The 23,922-nt window shown below is 46.7% G+C and overlaps 1 protein-coding gene and 1 long non-coding RNA gene across 14 annotated transcripts in view; one reads left to right on the top strand and one right to left on the bottom strand.

The window, feature by feature from the left end:
• CHGB (chromogranin B) overlaps positions 1-23,922 on the top strand; it is a 112,065-nt gene that overhangs the window by 25,141 nt on the left and 63,002 nt on the right. For 3 of the 13 annotated variants that reach the window (XM_055713205.1, XM_055713208.1, XM_055713203.1), the window contains 3 exons: positions 11,237-11,298; positions 11,984-12,098; positions 14,566-14,735. In XM_055713205.1, the coding sequence (XP_055569180.1) occupies positions 12,004-12,098; positions 14,566-14,735 (265 nt within the window). In that variant the 5' untranslated portion in view covers positions 11,237-11,298; positions 11,984-12,003. Of the gene's footprint in view, positions 1-7,973; positions 7,993-10,584; positions 10,810-11,236; positions 11,299-11,983; positions 12,099-13,651; positions 13,762-14,565; positions 14,736-23,922 lie in introns of those variants that run through there. The other 10 variants (XM_055713213.1, XM_055713207.1, XM_055713216.1 and 7 more) reach the window with 9 other exon arrangements.
• On the bottom strand, positions 867-10,595 carry LOC129736315 (uncharacterized). Its single transcript, XR_008732699.1, has 3 exons — positions 10,479-10,595; positions 7,224-7,551; positions 867-1,656 (listed from the first exon to the last, which is right to left on the bottom strand). It is a non-coding gene; the product is annotated as an uncharacterized LOC129736315 (long non-coding RNA).

Here is a 23,922-nt window from a genome sequence, read left to right as displayed (position 1 = left end):
ATCCAGGAAATGAAGGGATTTTCTAAAAGAATAATGAGGATATTGTAAAGAAAACAAAGCTGTCTTTGCCAACACTATCCTCTTCCTCAAAAACAGGTGAACAGGGACCGGAAGGGGGTAAATGGAGGCAGGGAGGATGCATGTATTGCCACAGCAGTGGTCTTGCAAGAATCATGTTGCTGTTTAAATTTCTGTAAAGTGAAACATGCTGTGCTCTAAAATGACAAGATTTCTTTCTGATCTATGGGAAGCTGCTGTTATTTAGTAACTCCGGGTTCCCCTGATGGTGAGTTGCTATTAAATAATGTGAGTCATGGAAATTACAGCTCTGTGGAGATCCGATTCTGGTGCCTGGCCCCCATGTGCCCATGTGTTACCTACCAACTGAATGCTGGCTACCTAAGGTGACTGATTTAGGGCAATATGGTACTGGTAGGTGGAGTGGCTATTCCAGAGAGCAGCTATTCTTCAGACTCAGTGACAGATCCCACCAAAATGTTAAATATACCATTGCTCTGATTTCTGATTTAAAAGGTCAAATGGTGGTAAAAATACCTACTTGGCACTTCTCAGCTACAGACATGCATGGTTTGGTTATGACAGTTTTGCCGTAGTAGGCACAACCACTAATACACTGGGGTGAGGGACTAGCTTGCTTTGTGGACATTGTGACACTGGAAATAAAGTCACAGACTTTCATGTGGCCAAAGAAGGAACTGGACAACCTCTCCCAGCTTCAAGTGACTTGAGTTGCTGTGTGTGGATCAGAACTCCAGCTGGGGAAGCAAACAAGTACTTCCCACCATAGGATAAATGAAGAAAGAAAGGTACATTAGCTCTAGTCAGAAGAAACCACAGTACAAAAGTAAAAATGGATAGTGTAATAGAAACCATTCTAGCCCTTGCTTTTTGCATTAAAAATAGAAAACACCTATGCTCTGTTTAAATACAAGTTTCAGTAGTGATTTGGAGGCCTAAATGCAGTTACTTTAGTCTCTTAAATTACTAGTTGGCTAGTTCCTTGTTGGTCTTCAAATACGTGTTACAAATCTCATGGCTTGCTTGTCTGTACTGGTGCTGCTATTTGGAATGAACTCTTGGCTTGAATCTTTCAGACTTGCGGCAAAAATTGTGATGAGCAGCACCTGCCCTCTGATGCTGAGCCCTGAGTAACCTGGGTCAGAACAGGACTAGCTGGAGTTTCTGGGTTATAAGCAAGCCTTTTTGTTCTTCTCTTTGGTGTAGTTGGGGAATAGTGTTTTTCTTACAGAGATTTATTATTGATGCTGTGATCATGCATTGAAAGCCCCAACGTATACTGTTTTGCTTTGAGATCATTAGCAAGAAGCTGCTAAGCTTACTTTTGTCAGGTTGAAAATATATATATGTATGAATTATGTATAGAAGTTCGTTGACTCTAATAGCCACTTGAAAAAGTGCAAACTTTCCTCCAGAATGTCTGCATTCCAAAAATTCAGCATTTCTTCTCAGTTCAGTCATCATGAGACTTGGAAACATTTGACTTTGATCTTCTGAGTTGGGGTATGAAAGCATCGCAGTGCAATGGCGCAGTGACTGGCAGCGTGGTTTGGTCTCTGCGTAACTTCCAGGCAGAACTGTGGTGCAGAAGAAGCAAAGGGCTGCTGTCTTCTCCACCTAGAAAGGAGATCTGTGTGAATTTGAGTGCTTGGGATCCATCACAGTTGTCTGCATTAGGAGGAAAACTTGGTAGTAACAGCCTGATAGGGTTTTGTGGGCTTGTACAACAAGCCAAGACAGTATGTCATAAACACATATGCTCAGGTAGCCAAGTAGCAGGCAGACATATCCTGCTTCCCAGTTGTTTCTAATGCCTCTAAACGCTAACACCCCCGTCTCTCTGTTATTGGAGAGACGCTGCGGCTTGCCAGGTCCCAGAGCTGCCTGTCCTTCCTTGGTTTTGGAGGCCTGATCAAAGCAGAGCCACAGCCAGCTCAGGCTGCTCAGGTTTCAGGCTGTGCTCAGGCTCTGATATTTTTTCCCCCCAAGATTGGGAAACAAAAAAAGTGGTAAACATGTTAACAAACATTTGGCCTGTTGCTGTCTTGGGATCAGGGACTTGGTGACAGCTAATGGAAACTTCAGAAAAACAACATGCAAGCCCATGTTACAGAGGACTTGAGATTCCCTCCTGGGGCAAATAAAGGGTGACAAACTCTTTCATTCCTGATCAGGTGATCCCTTACTAAAAACCACAGTTGTATCCGTGTCTGGGCACACTTCTGTTTCCTTTTTTATATAAAGAAGGGGTGCAGAGATTCCCCTGGCAGAGGAGCAAGGCACTGCAGTTAGCCATGCTTCATCCAAGCCTTTGTTGGCGTGAGCTTGGCCGGGGTGCGGAAGAGGTGCCCATGCAGAGGCAAGACTGTGCAGAGCCAGGGAGCCCCTAGCAGGGTCCAATAGGGCTGTCTGCCTGAGCTGGGGGCAATCAGAAACTGACAGCAGGGACAGGAGGGAAAGTCGTGAGTGGCTTGTGTGATGCTGAGAAGAGAGGGCTGGTGCTGGGAGCTGGTGCTGCTGGTCCAGCACGTCACTGCAGTTGGTAGATTTCCATCAGCAAACTTGGATTTTTTGTGGAGGAATAAAGGGTTCTCCCTGCTCCCCCCTCCCCTGTTTTTTAGGGGGAAAAGTTGAAAGTTTGAAGTTACAGTTGAAAATACAAAAGGAATATCCGCCTGTCTGTCAGCCTAACATAGCCCTGAGGCAGGTACGTGCCAAATTCTTGTCGACTGCACCCTGGTTTCAAAAGTGCTGAGAGGCCCAGAGCTTGCAGATTGCAGCACCCTTGGAAAAGACATCTCCACCCAAGGGAATCGGCTCTGTTCCCAGAGTAAAGTGAGGCAGTGACTGAGTCACTACAGCTTTGATTTTTCTTTTTTTTTTTTTTTTCCCCATTAATTTGGTGTTTTTAATGAGACCTCTCTGTTCCCATGCCTGCTTAGGCCAAACTGTCTGTAATCCAGTCAGTAGAATATAAACTGATGCAATGTAATGCAAATAAAACAGAGCATTCAGTACCAAGAAATGGTGAGCATCAAAAAACCTCCGAGTAAGTAGGCATCAGGCAATCTCTTAAAAATAGCTAATCTAAAAATAACAGATAAGGGAGGGAGTTCTTCTGTAAAGCAGTTAAGGAGCTTACGTCTGGAAACTAAGGACAAAGACCAGCGCTCTATCTGCAATGCACCTTTGCTTTTAGGCAATATATAAGCCTTAGGCCAGAGGGCAGGGTCTCTTCTGTATCTGTTCAGATGCAGAGCCTAAGGCAGTCTTAGTCTGATGCTTTTACCAAAGGAATTCAAGGCCATCCGCCAGCTGACTCAGGAACACGGTGTATGAAATTGTGCTCCAGCAGGGCAGAGGTCTTGTGGGGTTCTCCTGCCTCAGCCCAAGTCCAAAACGTTTGTAATCCTCTCCCAAGCTGTGTCAGCACTGGCAGTGGAAAAGCAGGCTAGGCAGCCGTGGGTATGTGCCAGCCCTGGGAGCTGCACCGCTCTTCCTGCTCCAAAAGGTATAACAGGGTGGGATCTCTGTAGTAATTGCAGGCCATGAATAAATGCAACCAGGACACCAGAAATACTAGCCTAAAGCCAGCAACAAGGCTCCAATCTCTTCAAACAAAAAACACAGTTGGCTTCAATCTTTCAGTAGCAGCGGGAGCTTTTGGAGCTCTGAGGATTGAAGCTGGAGGTGTGATAGCCTGGTGTTCGTTTTGAGGTGGTCGTGTAGGTTGATTGCACAATAGTATGCTCTCAGCGTTGATCACGCTGGATCAGGGTAGCTCATGTGAACACTTACAAGGAGGCTGTCACAGACAGATGGGAAGATGGGTTTTTGCATTAATGTATCACTGACAGCTTTAGCTTTGCTTCCCTCATCATCTCCAGGCTGGGGCACAATTTCCTTTGCACTTCTGCTCTGGTGACAGCTCAGAAGAGGAAGGCGCAAAACCACTCTTTTACTGCTGAATAGCCCAAAGCAAAAGGGTAGCAATGGAGAGAAGTCTTTGCTTTCCTTATGGTGTAACTGCTAGGCCTGCTGGGGAAACCAGCAGGCCTTTGTAAGCATTTCACAGCTCAGGAAAGAGTATGCCCAGGTGGAGTACTGGAGAAGAGCTGGAAGCCAACAGGTCTCAGAGCACTTTCTTGCCACTTTCTGTCAGCAGCACATCTGCAGAGAGTTAGAGCTCAGCAGTGCCCCTTTCATGTAGGGGCACTGGTACACGCCTGGCTTTTGGTGGGCTTTAGTCCTTCAGCTGTGACTCTGCCAGAATGCAGGCACTAGAAGCGGGCATGACTTGAATGGACCTTAGCAGAGGGCCAGAGTTTAGCAGCCGTAACTTCATAAAAAGAAATTATGGGAAAAAGTGTAACTACTCCAAAATAATATATGGGGCAGGTAATAAGGCTGTCACCTCAAATCAGGATACATTGAACAGGCTCAGAATGGAGCCTCCATTTTAAGTTATAAAGATGCTCTCCTAGAATTGTTGTGTGAAATTAATACCAAAGCCATTGTCAATCCTATGCCTTATGAATGAGAACTCAGTTAAAGTAAAATGATATTCTGAGAAGCTCCCTGAAGCAATACAGTGGAGAGAACTGCTGGGGAGCAGATAATGCCATGCTCTCTGGCCTTCAGTTTCACTCCATTCATCATAACCCCGCTTGCAGGATGCCAGCCTTCTAGATGAAAGACATGACTCTTCTCTTTATTTTGAGCCTGGCTTCTAGAAGATACAAAGCCAATGTGGGTGTGCTCATCTCAAATTACTTTTGAACTCTGATTAAATCTGATGGATAGGTAATGACCTCAGAGCTGATGTGATTGCTGTAACAAAAGTAAGTCTGTTACTAGACAGGGGAGAGACCCCTAGCAGTATAGAAAGTCAGTAAAGGTGGCTCAGCCCTTAAGCCCTAGAGGACTTATAGTGGAGAGAAGTGCATGAATACTGCAATTGACACTTCTTGCTGGACCTCCATACTGTATCAGGCTATGGAAAATCCAGGCAAGAAGCTAGACTTTATTTCCTGTTCTCCTGGGAGTATTTACTTCAAGCGAGGCTGGAAGCTTCTTTTGGAAATTCCCTAAAGGCCCAACAGCATGAGAAAATGACAAATCCTTGGTGGATATGTATGTGTGTATAGACATATGTAGGTGCAGCTGTAACAATTTCCATCCCAGATCCCAGGCGTACAAGAACTGGGAACTCGGACACACGGTCCCTGCCAGAAATAAAGGAGTCCAGTTGCTGCCTGGTATGTACGGTGACAGAGAAGCTGAAGAGACTGTAGATCACTTGCTTCATAAGGTAGAAATAAGAATGAAAGGGAATAAACGGCAAAGGCTAAATCAATACTTAAAGGGTTATTTTGCCCCACAGAGAGGCTGCCTCTGCTCTTCCTATGTGCTTCCTTCATCACAGCTGCAAAGTGCAGGATTGCCGTCGGGCAGCAGCTGTGGCACAGGCACAGGCAGAGCAATTAGGATGTACAGAATCACTGGGTAGCAGGAATGCAAGGGAAGAGCATGGGTGTGGAGGCTTAAATAGAAATACTTTGCAAGAGGGGAAGTCTGTAAGAAGGAAATACAATGCTAGTTAAGACAGACCCAAGTTGTGCTTAGGTGCAAGATGAGAGTTAAGTTATAGTGTGCTTCATGTCTATCCTTGCATCATATAATGCTTTTGTTTTATGGTTAGTGAGCATTGATGCAGAAAAGCTCTTTGTAGGGAGGAAATGAGGCCCCACGGAACCCTACGTCTGCATCCACTGTTCTAAAAGCTTAAACAGAACAAAAATAATAGTGTCAGCAGCCTAAAAAACTTTACCTCAAAGTGGAATCAAGGAGCAGCAGATGCGAAGGGAGTAGCCCAAAAAAGAAGAGAGGTAATATCAGTCAGAAGGGTAGGAGCCATTCTGTGCCCACTCCAGCAAAGGCTCTCAAAGGAGAGAGGCACGATTTGGACAGGGCTGTAAGAAAAAAAATTGGCTCCTGCTGGTCCCCAACATTCACATTTTCAAGCCTTTACAACAGAAAACTACTTTTTGGAGAGAAACTTCCTCCTGAAATCACAAAATTCTTAGGCCTGTTATTAATACATGAACTGGCTACCATGATTTCATGTAAAGTTTAGAAGTAGCACCTTAAAAAGTCAGATACTGCTGGCAGACCCACAGCAACAGCTTCATGGGAGGGGGTGGGGGGGAAAGGCAATTTACTGGCATGTGGTACAGCAGAAATAACATTTGGTCTTTTAAACTTCCTGTACCGTAGGGTGCTGATTGCAGCAAGTGAAAGGCTTAAACTCCTAGTTAATGAAAGAGGAAGCAAAAAGCATTACTTGTCTTATAGCCAGGAAGGAGAAAACCAAGAATTTTTTGGATGCCTGGCTGATCCACCCTTTGTAATGCAGATGACTGCTGGCTGTTCGCAACCTTAACCTGTCTTGAGGAGAAACACAGTTACCAGGGCAGAGCTTACAGGGTTGGGGTAACTTGGAGATGCCTACTTGACTAAGCATGAGAAAGACAAGTAGGACAGCTTATACGTTGACCTTCATGTTAGCCAGGAACCTGAATCAGTGGTAAGTGCTCTGTGATAGTTCAGTCCAAACTCTGCAAGGCGTTAGCCCCGCGTTACCTCTGTCTGGAGATAGTAATGACAAGGAGGGCTATTTCAACTTAAGTGGAACTGACCCTTTAGAGGGAGGTTTGCTGGTTTGAACGATTGCCTTTGAAGTGGCAAAACATGAAACACACAATGTCTTTTTGTGTGGTCCTGGAGACTTAACTGCAGCACGTCTGGAAGGACTAGTAATACCTTTCATCTGACCAGCTAATAAATCTGAATAAATCAGTGAGGTTTAGGGCAACCAAACGCTTTTTTGGGGGGTTGCATAGGTATGGTTTGGGATTTTTTTCCAAGTAAGCAAGTGTATTCCCTCAATTGTGCTAACCCAGGTCCAGCCTTGGTAGGAATCAGGATGGATAACACACCTCAACCAGGGAGTCTGGAGACGCTCCTTGTGTGTCTGCTGTCATAATGCAGCTTTTAAGTCTCTTGCCTCTGCAGATGAGCTGCACTTTCCATGCTGAACTATGGTGTGCACACAAAGGACACAGCTGTAGGTTGAAGGGACGATGATCATGCAAAAAGTTAAGTGAGAATGCCAGGTGTCTCACCTTGTGTGGGGCGGTGGGGTGGGAGAAGAGAGCTTTCCTTCCAGCCTTCCTCTACCCTTTGCTGTCTGCAGTGCCACCAGCAAACCTCAGTGGTCTGGAAGGAGTGGAGATGAGTTGCCAGTTGCAGTTTCTCATCTCATGGGTTTGAAGAGCTGTTTCTCACAGTGGCTCACCTGAAGCCTGAAAACACTCATTCCTGGTGTAACTGCAAGAGGTTTTTTCCAGAGCAAAGGCTGCTAAAGCACTGTCTGCAGGGCTTGAGGGGAACTTCAGAATGGGAATCCAGTACAGCCTGAACCTCCATCCGTTTTAGTAACAGCCTCTAGAGCTAGGAAGTGAAATGCATGTGAATAATAATTTAAATATATGGATTTTCTTGCTTGCTTTCAGTTTTGAGAAAAGGGGCTAGTTCATTGTGGGGAGTGAACTCAAAACACTCAAAGTATGCAGACTACAAACTTTGATTTAATAATTTCTATTAAACAACAGAAAATTTTTTGTATCAACAGTGAGAAAATCAATCTTGTTTGTGTCTCCTCAGCATCTCTTCTGCCCTGGGCACTTCCTGTGGAGCAGAGGCTATTCAGCTGTTACTTTGTTTTCATGTACTAAATTCACTTGTAGCTGTTGTGAAAGGAGGAAGTGAGTAGACAGAGTTGCTGCCCTGTGGTGTGACAGTGGGAAAGGACTGAAAAGACATGAACTTGCTAGTTCTGCTGTTTATGAAGACAGACTTTTTTCTTCATGTTATTGTTACGTTTTTAAGATGGTAAGTTGGCAGATATCCATTAGCTTCAATGACATGAAATTGTACAGCTTAAGACTCTGGTCTTGAGACTGTCAACACTCTGAAAACTGACATTGTGACAGAGCTGCAATAGTCAGAAAGTGTATTTCCTTTTCCCCATGTGTGACCCTCAGTAGTCTGATCTTTGGTAAATGTCAAGTGTGGGGTTTTATTCTGTGTTTCCTGGCTCTTGTGTATCTTCTTCTTTAACCAACTTCAGACATGGCTGCTAGCATAGTTTTATCATGTGCTAACTTTAACATGCTGATAAAAAGAAGGAGCACAGCACACACTTATAGTCTTGCACTACACAATGTAGGCAAATGTAATCTCTTTGCTGATAATGCAGTCCATAAGGAATAAAGGTAAAGAATGTAGATTACAGTGGCAGGGGGACTGGGGGAGTGCACGGCTTTATGAGGCAGGCACAGGACCTCTCCCTTCTGGTGAGGGAGAGGCGGAAAATGAAACAAAGATCTGGTTGTCCACCTAATATGACAAATAGAAACTGGTAAGCTGTAGGTGTTTGTTAATAAGCCCTATGGCTTCCTTGTCAATTCTGCTTACTGGAGCTTGTTGCTTTTCCAGGACCCAGCAGTACCTACCAGTGGTATTCCCCACTGCCGGAGCTTTTCTAATGGGAAAGGCTCCAGATTATCTGGTGGGATGAAATCACAGAGATGACTGGTTTCTGGGCGCTGTAATATCGCATGTGCTTCCATAGCTAAATAAAGCAATTCTGCTGATGTTTTGCATTCCCTAGCCCCACTCCCTGGAGCGAAATGAAGCGCTGTGGTGCTGCCTTCCAGCCTGTAGAAAAGGTGCCATCCCACTCCCCAGAGGGGTGGGTAGTTCTTGGGGACAGGCAGTGAATGGCAAGAGGTAGCCTGGCACTAGAGCAGTGTCTGGGATTAGTTACAGCCCAGGAGGTAGCCAGGTTCGCATCTCCACATGCTTGGTGATCCCAAAAGCCCAGGCCTGGCTTGAGGGAGGCTGTAAATGCAAGGCAGAGGCGTAGCTGCTGCGCCTGAAAAGCAGACTCAAAGGCCCTCCCTGTGGGAACCTTTCCCAGCTTGAGCCAGCTCACCTGGGAGAAAAATGAAGCCCTCTTGGCTTCCACAGGACTTCAAATTTATTTTCTTCCTTTTAATGACTTCCTTCTAAACACAATAATTTGCCACCAGTACTTTTGCAGTCCCAAGGCTCTTGGAAAAAACGACTAGCTCTCTCCCAGTCTCAGCAGCAGCATGCGTGCCAGGGAGCGCAGCCAGCTCCCGACTGGCAGCAGCCTGCCCAGCGGCCGGCCGGCAGCCCTCCTCCCCGGCTGCTCGCCCGACAGAGAGGGGCTGCCCCCAGCCGCCGCTGCCCCGGCACGGCTGGCTGTGCCATGCTTGGCAGCAGCACTGCGCTATATTCTCTTTGCTGGGAAAGCTCTGGCGTGTCCCGGAGCACTCGCTGCACCCCTATGAGGAGGGTCAGGATGTCTGTGCCATGGCTGCCGCCCTGGGGTCCTTGTCACCGTGCCTGCTGCTGCTGTTGCAGCATGTGTGCCACGTGCCTAGGCAATGGGTATGCCCCAAATTCAGCGCAGTTTGTATCCTACTTCCCAGCAGGATTTGTGATGCTTTCATCGTGCTGCCCATTAAACTCCTTGGTGCCATGTTACTTAGCTGTATTTTAAACAAATCTGAGCACAAAGCTTAGGCCAAGTGGACTCTCTAAAGTTGTTAAAAGTGATGAATGCAGGGACTTCTAATCGAGGAAGTCAGCCTCAGGAAGGATGGGAAACTAAGAATGGATGGGGAAAAGAACACCCCTGCCTGAAGTTATGCAGAAAGAAGCCTCTGAGTGAGGAAGTTTTCACTGCAGGAGGAGGCCACAAGTTAATGAAGTGTTGCCACTGACAGAAAACTGGTTGAAAGTAGGATAAAGGTAATTGTGGGAATGGGAGACCGTGACCTCTGACTCAAATAGCCCCCTGAGAGAGGGCAAACCCCGGTGGGGGAGCATGTGGAGTTCATAAGAACCAGCAGTGCTCTCTGAGGGTCAGTGCTGCTTTGCATTAGAACTGAGACACGTGTATCCTGCCCTACGTGTGAGCGGCCGACACCCTGAACATGCGCACAAAACATGTGATGCCCTAAACACGTGTACGGAACACGCAATGCCCTGAACATGCATATGGAACGTGCGATGCCCTGAACGTGTGTACGGAACACGAGACGCCCTGAACACGCATACGGAACGCGTGCCCTCCAGCAGCTCAGAGCGAGGGCCGGGCCGCGATGCCCTGCACACGGTGGGCTGCAGGCAGAGCGCGCCCGCCGCCCGGTGCCGCGGTGGAGGGGCACACCCCGGGGCCGGTGCCCAGCAGGACGGCGCGGGCACCCCGCTGCGCACACCGCCCGCGTTGCCCTGCCCTGCACAGCTCTGTGCGCCTGCAGCCCACCCACCTGCTCACCTCCCACCTGGGAACAGGGGTTATCTTCCCTCCAAGCCGCACTATGCGGTTTGCAGCCGGCGGACCCGGCGCAGCCCTGTGCCCGCCGCCGCGCCGGGCCTCGGGCCGGGGCCGCCGCGCCCGGCGCTCCACACAGCGCCCCCCTCGGAACCCGGGGAAGTGACACGGCGTTAACGCGCCCGGAGGAAAGCCGGGCTAGAGGCAGCTCTGCCATCCCGCGGCCCTCCGGTATTTGTGTTTTCCTCCTCGCGTCTCTCCGCACACCCCGCGGCTGCCGGCCGCTGCCGGGGTGGACCCGCCGCCCGCGCAGACGCTCTGGCCGGCGGGGCCATGGCTGGGTCCGTGCCAGCGCGGTGCCCGCGCCCCCCTCCCCGGCCCCGCAGCGCCTGGCCCGGGCCCGCCGCGGCCGCCCGTAGCCCGCACGGCTCCGCCCGCGCTCCCTCGCCCCCCGCCGGCAGGGGCCGGCAGATGCGCCGCGGGAAGGCCCTGCCCGGGGCCCGGGTCTCCCGGCCGGCAGCGCGGCGGCGGGCCTGAGGGGCCTGGTCGGGCCTGAGGGGCCCGGGCGAGCCTGAGGGGGCCTGGGCGACCCTGAGGGGGGCCCGGGCGCTGCAGCCGCTTTTCTCCTCAGGAAGTGGCAGTGCGGATGAGGCGAGGCGCGGGGCTGTGGAGGGGCCTGCCTGGCACCAGGCCTGTGGGGGCTGCCCCATGGTTTTTCTGTTTCCTTTTGCAAGCGGTTGTTGAAATAATGTCTGTCTCTGCCTGCAGGAAAGGGAAACGGGACCGGGAGGAAGAGAACCCTCTCTCCAGCAGCCCCACAAAAGCAGCCGGTAAGGCCAACACCCAACACCCGCCACCATGGTGGTTGCACGTCACCCAGCAGGCGTTTGGGGGTTCCTGGGAGCAGCGCAGTGCCAGTGGTCAAGGGTGACCCAGAGGAAAATCCGGTTTCCTTCCAAAAATATGTGTCCTGGTTGCTCACTGAAAATAGTGAGGTAATGGCAGAGGGTGGGGAACAGGATTTGGGTTTCGTGGGCCTGTGGCTTGCTCCACATGCCGGGCTGCCTTACCACACATTTCCTGGTCAAGGTTTGACAGCACAGGCTATCAGTGCTGGCGTCAAAGGATGGCTAGATAAACCTGTTGGGGGAATACCTGCTCGTCCACAAGAGGGAGTGAAGGATGCCAGCTATTACTGGCTTCTTTCCTTTATAGGTTTTGAGTAAACAGCCCACCTGACAGCTTCTTCTGAAGAAAATCTTGGGTTTATTTCTAGTGTACCCACCCCTTTGCAGGAGGTCTTCATTGCTGTCAAAAGATTCAAGGGCATTACTAGATGTGCTGTTTCAGATTCCTAGAAAAAAGCTTTTCTCTGTGCCAGACCCAACAAACACCAGTATATGTGATGAATGACAGACTGTTGACGATTGGCATATGTGCTTTGAAAGGTCACACCGTCCGTCAGCCAGATCAGCTGATGTGAAGCATGTAAGTGACCTGTTTGTTTCATTCCAGCAGGCTGGGACTAACAAACCATGAAGGAAGAAGGAGAGGATCCTGAAACAGGAACAGACTGTTTGCTCCTGGACTCTGTCCAAGGGGACTGCTTCAGCATCCGTGCGGTTCCCAGGTATGGCAGCAAGTGTGGCTCTTTCATATGCCTGAAGGCTCAGGGCTGAGCTCATGTCTTGCTTATCCTCACAAAAAAGTCTTGCCATCAGTTCTGGGAACAGGACTGCCACATACTTGACTTAGGAGGACTAGAGGGAGCTGTTCCAAGGGAATATTTGATTCATCACATGGCTGCACATGTTGTTAGCCCTGTCAAGGCAATATGAGGAAGGAGGCCAGCACAGGCAGCTGGCAGAGATGGCCAGGATCACAGCAGCCCATATCAATGACAGCCTTAAGCTGCTGTGATACCACATCAGCAGCTCCTCTTGCTATAATCTCCCATTTGCTCTTGGTGGGATAGGTTTGGTTGGGGTTTTGGTATGGTCTTTGGGGTTTTTTTCCAGACCAAGGACTGAAATAGGCATTTTTGTTCTTTAAAATATCCGTGTACTTAAAAAGTAGCAGAAATCATGAAAACAGTATTTGAGGAAAGTTTCTCCTTCACTGTGTTCCTTACTCACAGATCATTTGTGTTTTGGGACATGAAAAGCAATGGAGGAGGAGCTTCCCCCTGCAGTGACTGTTGGGGAGCAGAGGGTTTTGTACTTTGTTTTGGTTTTAACCTTCCACTCTGCTTTTCCTGGAAGCTTTCTGTGAATGCATTGACCTTGCTTGTCACTCTGAGGCAAAGCAGCTGGTCTCACAGCCAACATCTCCACTCTGCTCATTAGTGAGTTAGCATTGTGAAGAGGCCAGAGGTGCATCTTAGCTACAAGTTTACTCAAGACAGAAGCACCTAAAGAATGGTGTTGACTTAAAAAACAATCTGCATGGGGGTATTTACTTCATTTTTCAGTATTAATCCCTTCTAGGGTTTCCTTTGGCCCCTGGGACTGTGACATTCCTCACTGATAGTACCCCTGAGATAAGAGTGTATTGCCTTCTTCCTTTTACAGAAGAGGAAATACATGTGAGCCTGCAAGGTCCCAAGCCGTTGCCCAACCACTCCATCTGGTTCCTCTCCTACCACTCTTTACCGAAATAGCAGAAGGATAGAGCTGGTGGAGGGGGCAGCCATAATCTGCTTTTTTTTATTGCATATAAGTAGGCAAAACCGTTGAAGGAATAAACTTGCACAAAAGCTCCTGGATTCTCTGTTAAGAGCTGGGGACTAAATTCACATTTCACAAGAAACACTCTTGTTCTGTCCATGTTTTTTTTTTTATGAAAAGCTTAAATCTGTTACTTGAATGAGGGAAGAAAAGATGTCAGCTCACATTTACCCCACTCCGTCTCCATCAGTGCGTGGTGGGTGTTGAAGTGAAGCTCCTGCTTGAAAGTCTTTTTGGCGTAAGGCCTTGCAGTAAGGAGTGGGTCAGCCTGGTGTTCCTTCACTGGTGTTGCTGGAGGTGTGAGCTGGTGTACAGCAGCGCTCTGCCCGGAGCCTTTACTGTTGGGGAGAGTCTCAGCTGCATCACAAGGGGTTGTGCAGGGTGACTAAAAGCTAGTGGCTGAGGTATCGGGGGAAAATTAAGAGTGTTTGGGGCTCTTCTGCATCTTTTCTTGCAGATGGCTTTTCTTGAGAACCCCTGTTACTGAGTGAGTGCTAATCATGCTTCAGCCCGTGGATTCCTGTTTGCTCTCTCCATCTGTCCTTCTGTGAGCTCCTGCCCCCCCAGGTTTGTGCCTTTCACTCCTCTTCTGCCCCAGACACTTGTGTGGCTGTGCTTGAAGCTGTAGGACTGGAACACTTCGGTTTCATGTTCTCCAAAAGAGTTGCCCATCCACTGTGGCCCTAGATGTTTAGCTGAGTGGCACCAGCACTGTCCTGCTATCCACCCTGCTGTGTGTTCCTGCCCTCAGCAGTGGTGGATTGGTTGAGGGAGCTCAAGAGAAGGATGTCAGGATATGGGGATGCTTCAACCGCAGCTTACCAGGGTGCTGTGCACAGGGTATAGAACACAGCTGCCCACACAGGAAATCCTTGCCATCCCTGTGAGACTGAGATTACCAAATTACCAAGATGCTTCTTCCTTCTGCTAGTGAGCATGATGAACTTCATGAACAGAGCCAGGAGAAAGGGGTTTAACTTGTGACTTCTAGAAGCTTTGGTAGAAAGGGACCCTGTAGAACATGTTTCCTTTCAAATTGCACACATAATATACCTTGAAGGGAATATACTTCATAGCTTTCTGGTTGTGGGGCCTGAATCTGTACTTCTGGGAAGTCTCTAAGAAATCTAGATTTCTTGTGGACTTCTAGTTATCTTGCTTAGGGCTGAGGCCTGTTGTCTATGAGTTTTGCTGTTGTTCTTCCTTTACACCTTTAAATTTCCTCTTACTTTCTTAAGTGAAGTAAAAGTATGCTAGAACAGCTTCTCTCAGCTCATAAAGCAGTGCAAAAATGTCAGATCATTTGTGTTAACTTCTGCTTAGTTTTTCATGCTCTAAAAACTCAGCTCAGTTACATTTGTGTCTCTGCAGTGGGACCATGGAAGGAAAGGAGATGCCACCAAGTCATAACTCAGAGGAGAGCACAGTATTGGACCTACCCTTTGTTTGTGATCTAGCAGAGTGCTTTCTGCCTTCACACAGCTCTGAAAACAGTGAAGAGCTTTTCCTTTCTGTGGATACTTTTCCCTCTCCACCCACAGGTAAAAGCTTCTGCCTCTTTACATGCTCTTTTTCTTTAGCCAGTGCATTATCTATTTAGGCAGTGTGTCATTTGACTGAGTAACCACAGCCTGATGCTGGTGCATCTGCATGTCTTAAAGCACAGTTTACCAGAGCTACGGTCTGTTCCAGCTTCACAGATTCCGTGTGAACTGAATCGATGAGGCCCAGGAACTAAGAGGATACCATCAGCTGCTAATGTTTTGACAACGCTGTTTCTTCCTGTTTAGTGTGTTCTCAGAGGAAGAGAGTTACTTGAACTAACCCACAGAGCAATCCACCAGACTTTAGTAGGAAATACTGTCTCAAATTGCCATAGTCAGTAAAAAATGTTTTTAAACTTTTCCTTATGTTCTTCATGTGCTCATCATGTATCTCCCAAGCATGAGCTAGGGATGTGGCCTCTGTATTCCTTTACTTTAGAACTGTAACAGTGAATGTTTGCTTGTGCTAATGGCCTGTGTGAAGAGATCTGCTTCAGTTCAGCTCTTGGGAGACAGCCGTTTCCTCACTTGAAGGAGGACTGATTCCTGCAGAAGTGGCATTTTAGGTCGACCACTACTCCGTATTCTTAGGAGTAATGGTGTATTGGAAAGATAAAGGGATAGCTGGCACATTCTGATTACTACATCCCTCAGCCCGGTCAGTGTAAATACATGGCAGGAAGTCTGAAATTGAAATGCATGGGCCCAATGACACTTCTTGCCATATATTCATACTGGCTGGACTGAAGGTTGTAGTAATTATATTTAATATTGTGGGGGGAAAATAAAATCTGATCAGCAAATAACGTGTGGAGATAAGTTTGTCGAGGCACCTGCGCAGGTGAAATGTCAGTGATGACATTTCTGGTTGCTTTGGAGTCTCAAGTAGTGTAAAATTAGAGTTTGGCTCCTTTTCTTCCTCTGGCACTGGGTGGTTTACTTCAGCCTGGTTCCAAGAAGTAGGAACTTGGAATTTGTTGTGTGAGTTTTTTGGTCGCAATTCCACTGTTTTGCATGCTAAACAGGTAAGCATGGGGATCTACCAACTGATCTAGCTCTGTCGATGTTGACTACTTGTCTGTGCAGTTGTCTTAACCTCTAATTGTGGGACATCCAGAACTGTAATGACATCCACAAACCAATCCTTGCTTTGGTTTTCCTGTGCAGACCAGGAAGTCACGTGTCTTATGTTACTAATAATGCAGATCTTCTACTGTAACCTCTAGTTTAAACCATGACACATATCACATTCCATGATCCATTTGCCGTTAGAGGAATAGTGTATCTGGTTTGAGGTTTTGCTTTATTTTTTGTGCCTGAGTGCTGACCACCACTGCAAGGAATGTACTGAGCAAGCTTTTCCCGCTGTCGTGGGAGAGGAGGATGGGGAAGTTCCTCTAACTTCAAAGGCTGGAAAAGCATTTGTCTACTCAGATTTCACAAGTCCTGTGTCACAGGCAGGTAGGAATAAATTCTGGGAGCTGTGAGGCGGTTCCTGCAATGTGTGTAATGGTAGCTCAGTTGCTCAAACGCCATTTAGTGTGGCTCAGGGCAACTGAGCTTGATTGGTCTGATGAATGGGATACACAGAAGTGCATGACTGCTCAGCAGTCGTAAGACTGGTCTGAGGCATAGCAGCAGTGACGTATGTGGAAGTGAAGACAGGCAGCTCTAAACTGAAATGACAGCATTGGGCAAGTGGTTTACTGTGCATGTGTGAAGTATGTAGCTGAACCTCAGTACCAAGGTAAGCTGAGAGGCCGAGGTCCTGCCTCCTTGCTGTCTCCAATACCCTCTGGTGTCAGTGGGGATTTCAGGTGGCTGGGAGGGCAGATCAGGCCTATGAACCCTCTCCTTCTTCGCTTATTTTAGAGAGCCCTCGCAAATGAAACCACTTGGCAGTAACTGTGGGATGCATAATGTAAAGCGGTTCCTTACTCCTGCGAGTGAAATAACCAAGTATCACATCAGACCCAATTCAGGCTCTGAACTTCCTGGTTCCTTTCTCCATTTAACAGCATCAAACCAATATACGTACTCGCTTAAACTCTCTTTCTAAGCCATTGAGTTTGGTCAGTGTGGCAGAGGAGGCAGGAGGACAGTTTTAAAAACAGTGCCTGTGTCAGGTGTTCTTGGACAAGCAAGTTCTGTCAAAGGTATCTTGGCAAAGGAAGCTCCTGTGCTTGTTTGTTTTCTCATGAGACATTGTAAACTGCTGCTGTGATACAAGATAATTTAGGAGAGCGGGGTGGCTATAGCTTGCACCCCACAGTATTACCAGAAGATTGCGTCCTGGGGCTTGTGCAGGATGCATGATGAGTGTTCTCATGAAACTTGAAAGATTTTTGTTAGGGGTGAGGATCTTCCCTAGTGATTCAAAAGCATTTCCAAAAGGGCGTTAGGTCTCTGGGAATGTGACATCTCTGGGAAAGAAGCAGACTGACAGGACAAGCTGTGTTTTCTGACATCTGCCACATGAAGTGGCCTGAGACTAACTAAAATACCATGTCATTCGAGCCTCAGTAGTCGGAAATGGATATGGAGGTATTCCCGGTACCTGAGTCACTAGTAATAGGTCTTAGCCTAGAGAGGCTCTGTCACTTGTAATAGCAGGAGATAGTACCCATTAGCCATGAAAACAGGCATCCCTAGGCAAGAAAACAGTAGTCCTGTGGGAATACTACTAAATGTCTAAGTTATGTATAAATAAGTGGGTTTACAGTCTGTGCGGGAGTGAGGGTTCTGCTATTGCAACAGACATGCATACTTTTAGCTTATTGTCATAGTGAATTCAAGGGTTTAAGTGGTGACAGACTGAGAAAATTAATTTGGATCAGTGAACCTTTCAGTATGCTTCCTTTTTTTTGTTTACTCCATACTGGAAAATAATTTAAAAAATCATTATTCGTTTATAGTGTTTCTAATCTGCATCACTCGGCTGCACAATGCTGCAGCAGCACCTTACTACTTCCTCTGGATTAAGAAAAGTTGCCAGCAAAAGTTCTTTCTTGGCAGCGCTCAGGTGTGTGTGTGGGAAGGCCTTAAATTATTTGGATCTGTGTTTGAAGGGCAGCTAGTAAAGGCTGTTTCCGATCAAGTAAGGCACTGGCAACGTTGCTTTTTCTTGTAGGGCACTGAACCAGAGCATACCAGGGACAGCAGAAACATAGGCTTGGCCGGGAAAAGTTGTTGCCTAAGAATGGGTTAGAAAATAGGTTACAGATGTGCTCTACGGATTGGAGCAGGCAGGGTCCTGGGCTCTGGCTGTGATCTGTGTTCTGGCAGAGCTGGATTTGCCAGTGCAGCCCTGGAGTGATTCTGCCAAGCTTGGAGGCAGCGTTGAGCTGGGCCATGGCACCATGCCCGTCTGAAGCATGGCAGAGCTCAGCCGCATTTGTCTTCGTGGTCATTCCATGGGGCTAGCAATCTTGGGAGGGTGGGTCTCCTTGTTTGTCCTGTAGTTTCTCCCTTAATCGCTTAGTCTTTGTAATGAAAAGTAGTTAAAAAGCTGTGTCCTTAGGAGAATGGATGGGTAGACAGAGTCCCCCAGTGGAAGAGAAGGTACACAGAAAACAGTGTCACAGGAACAAAGAAAATGAAGAATGGCAGTAGCAGAGGAAGGATGATGGTGGAGAGATGGGGTGGTGAAGGAAGACAGAGTTCACTGTGTTATTGGAGAGGCCTGTGTGTATCTAAAAGCTGGCTAGCTTTTAAAAAGAATTCAGTAACACAAGCCAGTTTGGAAGGATAGAGGTGTTCAACCTTTAGTTGCCTTTCCAAAGGCACTCTTTGTGTTCCTGCAGTTTGCTTCAGGTTTGAGCCCAGGCTTACCTTTGGTTATTTTCCATGGACTGCCTTGACCTCTCTAATGCAGCAAGAGTCCCAGGCTGCCCCCGATCGTGCCTCTTTATTCCTACTCCATCCTTAGCACTGGTACCCGGGTGGCCACGTGAGAGTCAGCTCAGGGAACTGGCCCAGGAAACTTGCTGGGCAGCCACGTGAATATTTGTGTGGATGAGATGGGGACAGCTGCTCTTTCTGGAAGCAAGACAGGTATATGCCAAGGTGCAGCAGTGTGCAATGTGTCCAGTCTTTCATATGCGGTTACAGTCTTTCCAGAACAGTAATTTCTGGAAAAAGTAGTGTTAGAGTATTAATTGCTTTTCCCTTGTGGGGACCCAGGCTGTAGGTTCTTTTTGATCAGTTGTGGATTTTGTAGACTTTCTTCAAAAATAGCCCATTTGAACAAGTTGTGAGAACTTGTGGGAGATGGAGCCAAACCATTTCAGTGGAGACTCACTGGCTGCAGGCAAAGCGATGAGTCTGGGCTATGGCACTGCTGCTGACAATGCCGCTCAAATCAAGAGGACATCTGATCACAAGGTTAACCCAGTTTAAAGATAAAAGCTATCACAATTTTTGGACTGTTGCAGGCACTTTCTGGATTTTCAGTCAACCAAGCATTTATGTTAAACAAAGCTGAGATTTCTAGCCTGTTAACACAGCTTTCAGTTCTATAGGCAATTGGGATTCTGCTGAAGAAAATGCTACACATACCCAGTGAATTTACATACATACAATTTTGCAGTGGGTCGCTATGTCTTTTATTAGCAACTGCAGAGTCACGCTAATGTTGGTGCATGTGTTCTGGCTTGTCCTTAAATGCTTTTTGCTGTTTACCACGTCCGCTTGGCTGTCAAGAGTTGCTTAATCTCTTGTGCAGAAATGGGTCATGTTTACTGAAGAAGCCTGGCGTGGTTCGTACATTTTCTGTATGGGAGTTGTGAACAAGTGCTGGCGTAGAAGCTGAAAATGAAGGGTACAGGCTGTACTTACCATGTCAGCCACAACCTTTCAGAGGTGGTGCTTGGTGGGCACTTGGAGATTCAATTTAGCCCTGAACTCAGTGTATAGAAATTATACCTTGGCTGTCTGAGCTACCACTGCTACCAAAAGTTGCAGAATTTCCAAAGTGGCTTTTTGTCTGGCCATACTGAAGACAACCTGAAGGCTAAAGACCTTTATATATAGTCTTATTTAAGAGGTCTATGTAATTTTGTAAATCCAGAACATGCATGATATTTCAGACTGAGCCAAAGCTGAGCTAAAAAGGACTTGTACTTGCACTCCAGGCAGCTGTGGTTAGGTACTGAAACTTTTGATAGTACCAAAAAGATCACCTTAAGAATATTTTACTTTTTGGCTCAATGAGGAGGTGAAGGGGAGGGTGCTCTACCAAGGTGATTTGTGCTGTTACGGTCTCCTTCAATTGCAGAAAGTGAACATGCTCTCCTACTTGCAAACCCACCTCAGTTTGAAGCGTGATCCCAAACACAGTGAGAACTAATTGTTTTTTTAAGGCAGGTGACCTGTGCTTTACTGCCTTGGCCTTGATGAAGAGCACGGCTGCTGTTGTGGGAATCGGTGGATTTGTACTGGTTTTGGTTTGTTTCCTGCTGCCCTCTAGTGAGCAATGTTACCCTTTCTGATCCCGCCAGGCTTGCATGCTTGGAACTTGGAGGGCTGATGATTTTTATTTTTCGTCACCTGGTGGTGGGGGTGTATATCACTGTACTGAGCTCAGTCCTGTGTCAGTTTACTGCTTTTGAGAAATCATGCTAAAAAATCCCCAAAGCTGGTTTGGGAATACTTCTGAGGAGTGTTGGCTGCTCATTGTTTACTGCGTGGATCTTGGCATAAGGTGACTTATGTTGCCTGTTGATGAAGTATTTTCCTGTTCTCAGAAGTTTCAGGCATCCAGTCAGAATACAGAAACAATGCTTAAACACTCAAGTAATTAATTAACCACAGATCACAAGTGATGAACAGCAATTAAAGTGAACAGTGTCTAAATAATCCATTGATTTAAAATAGTCCATCTAGACTATTCATATAATCCTTATAAATAAGAAAAACATAAAAATCAGGCCTGTGTCACAACAAATATGAGTAAGGTAAAGGGCTACATTTTTCAGCTCATGAATTTGCAAAGAATGACTCAGTCAGATATAATGCAGAGCTTGTCAGAACAGATTAGTTTCTTCAGTTCTCTGAGTTCTTAAAATGCATAAAACAGAGGCTCTCTGGAGAGCAGCCCCACAGGAGGAGACCTGGGGTTCTGGGCTGACGGCAAGCTGAGTGAGTCAGGAGTGTGCCCTGGCAGCCAAAGGGGCCAGCGGTGTGCTGGGGTGCACCACAGTGGTGTGGCCCCACCTCGACTGTTGGTGCAGGTTTGGGGGCCTCAGCATAAGGACGACATCAAAGCACTCCAGTGTGCCCAGAGGAGGGTTACCAGGATGGTGAAAGGTCTCAAGGGCGAGACTTCGGAGCCGGAACAGCTGAGTTCACTTTTTTCAGCTTGGAGAAGAGGAGGCTGAGAGGTGCTGTCATCGCGGTCTGCACCTGCCTCAAGGGAGGCTGCGGAGGGGACAGTGCTGAGCTCCTCTCTCTGGTGACCAGCAACAGGGCACAGAATGGAATGAAGCTGCGTCAGGGGAAGTGCAGACTGGATGTTAGGGAAAGGTTCTTCACAGAGAGGGCGGTAGGTCACTGAACAGGCTCCCCACAGAAGTGGTCATGGCACCAAGCCTGACAGAGTTCAAGGATTGTTGGGGCGACGCTCTGAGTCAGATGGTTTAGTTCTAGGTGTCCTGTGTGGAGCAGGGAGTTGAAGCCGATGATCCTTGTTGGTCCCTTCCAACTTGAGATGTTCTTACTTGTTATTGTCTGGGAATAGCCTTCCTACTTCTACCTGTTAGAATTACAGCTGTGCTGGTATCTGATTTTGTTACAGAAATAAAGACTCTTTAAAGCTTGGTTATTAACCTTTTTTTGTGTGCAACTGTCATTTTTTGCAGCCTTTCCAAAAGTTCTGTTTTTAGCAGCTTTCTCTTTTGTCCCTGATACTGGTATAAACATCCAGTTATTTGTCAAGGCAGGTTATTTGTTTAGCTTATGCAAAGAGAAGAAGCACCTATTTTCAAGCGAATGTGTATTTTTTTTTTATTGATGATTTTTAACCAAGTACACTCTCAAATATGATCCAAATACTAGATTTTTCATAATACTTTAGTCTTCTCAAGAGGAAAAAGAAGGTGAATTGTTCCAAATGCTAATAATTTTGTAAAGATGTTGTGATCCAGTGAGGCAGATGCTCAGTGGACTTGAATTTATGCAGCTCTGCTGAAGTCATAGGCAGGCCCTTGGGTCAGGTAACTGCATGGCTGTGGTGAGAGTGGCAACATTACCTTCCCAGGCATCTCTTTGTGGCTCAGTTGTGTTGAATATTCAATGAAGCTGCAAAGTGAAATGCATGCTATTTTACATAAGAGGAATACAGGGAAACCGCGTGACACAAAAAATAAAGCACTCAGCACTGCTTGGCACCACTGAATTGCTGAAGGTCTTGCATCTTTTGTAAGTTAATTTTTCAGGAATGTGTTACATAAAGCAACACCCAAAAATAAATCCTGGAAGAGAAAAAGACAGTGGTTTATTCTTCACAATCTGAGGAAGAGAACTAATCCCATTTTAAGAATTAGAGCACTATACTTAATAAGGGAAAAACTGCAACATGTGACTTGCCTTTCAGACTTCAATGCTTCAGAGTACCTCTGTGTTCTGTGGAAGTGAATAGTTCATACTAAACCATTGATCATTAGAAATCAAGTCCAGAGGAAATGCTTCAGTAACAAAGAGAAGGAGTTGTGCTTATGCACTGAAGTTGTCTGATGGGATTCTGCGGTTCTGTGTGTAAGAGAGCTTGGTAATTTGTCTCTTGGAGGTGCTAGGGAACAACTGTGCAGTGCAACTGCATGCTGTAGTCTGAGGGTTTGTATTGACTTGTTTGGAGTTGCATATTCTGCTCAGACTGAGCTTTCTTCTGCTACCCAGCTCATATTTTTTTCGCAGAAAAAGAGGATTTGCTAGGTTCACTCTCATTAGGCATACAGTTTCAGCTGTATCCACCAATCTAATTACCAAGCTTTTCAGCATGGAAAGAAGCATAGTACGTGTTGTGCATGTTATCTCCGAATCCTTAAAAAGTGCTGGCACAACACAGAAGTTGGTATTTGTATATTTCAGGGTGACTTTGAGGGACCATTACCGTTGTTTCCTTTAATTCGTTGCTTTTAATTGAGTGTATAGGCTAGTTAAACCCTTGCCAGCCTCTCTGTGTAGAGGCAGAAACAGAATGGGTTGGTTTCCAATTTGGGAGGCTCACATCAAACTTCACGCGGTGAAGTGATTTCTAAATCGTTCCAAGCTTCTAAATGTTTCTAAGTTATTCTAAATGTTGGTAGGAGTTTTGTTTTCTCTGTAGAGACAGTCCTAAGCAGTTGCCTGTCAAATTTGTAACTGGATGCTGTGGCCTCGTACTGGGAACTGCTGCATGATTGCTGTAGAGCTAGGAGCTAGTGGCTCATCCGCATGGTAACTTTGGGAGTGGGCCTGACCTTGTAACAAATTGCCATTGCTTAATGAGTCACCTTTTGTTAGTAAGTGCAACAGACTAAATATCTGTGGCAGGTCATGGGGGTGCTGGTTTGGGATTTCTTTTTAATGTTGTATGTGTGCATGTGTTGGTGGTGCTGGACTTAGAGCTTCTCCAACTCTAATGAAGCATGACAGAGATGAAGTTTTTGTTTCTGGTACTTGGCAGTAACTTTTACAGGTAGGGACTGACACAGAGCTCCTGGCTGATGCCAGCTAATGCTGGTTTGTGTCTGTAGAGCATAGCCCTGCAAAGATCTGAGTGACTGTGCTTCTCCTGACTGTCCAGGGGATTGGCTTTTCGGCTTCCTGCAGGAATGAAAACTTTTCTGTGTATTGCATTGATACATTTCTTCAAGCTAGCAAAACATATCTGTGTTCTAGTATTTAATGTTAAGTCCTGATGGGGAAGAGGGGAGACCATGTGGCTGTTTGCCAGCTGCTTACCCAGGATGTAGTTCAAGTGAAATCTGATAGCAAAGAATGGGTAAGATGTGTGGTCTGAACCAGACTTCCAGAGGAGTGGTCTTTTTCTTTTTCTGAAATGACCATTCTGCAAAGATGTTGCCATGTATTTAAAGGGTGATGATATACCTAGGATTTCTATACCAGTTAATGAGCTGAGGCAAACAAATATGCCACACATGCAAGACTGAATGTGTTTGTTCAAAGCCAAATTCAGCTCTTTTCC

Source organism: Falco cherrug, chromosome 6, assembly GCF_023634085.1.
Source record: "Falco cherrug isolate bFalChe1 chromosome 6, bFalChe1.pri, whole genome shotgun sequence".
NCBI classification, from domain to species: domain Eukaryota; kingdom Metazoa; phylum Chordata; class Aves; order Falconiformes; family Falconidae; genus Falco; species Falco cherrug.
Note: the sequence above shows the minus strand (reverse complement) of the source record. Positions and strands in the feature narration are given on the sequence as shown.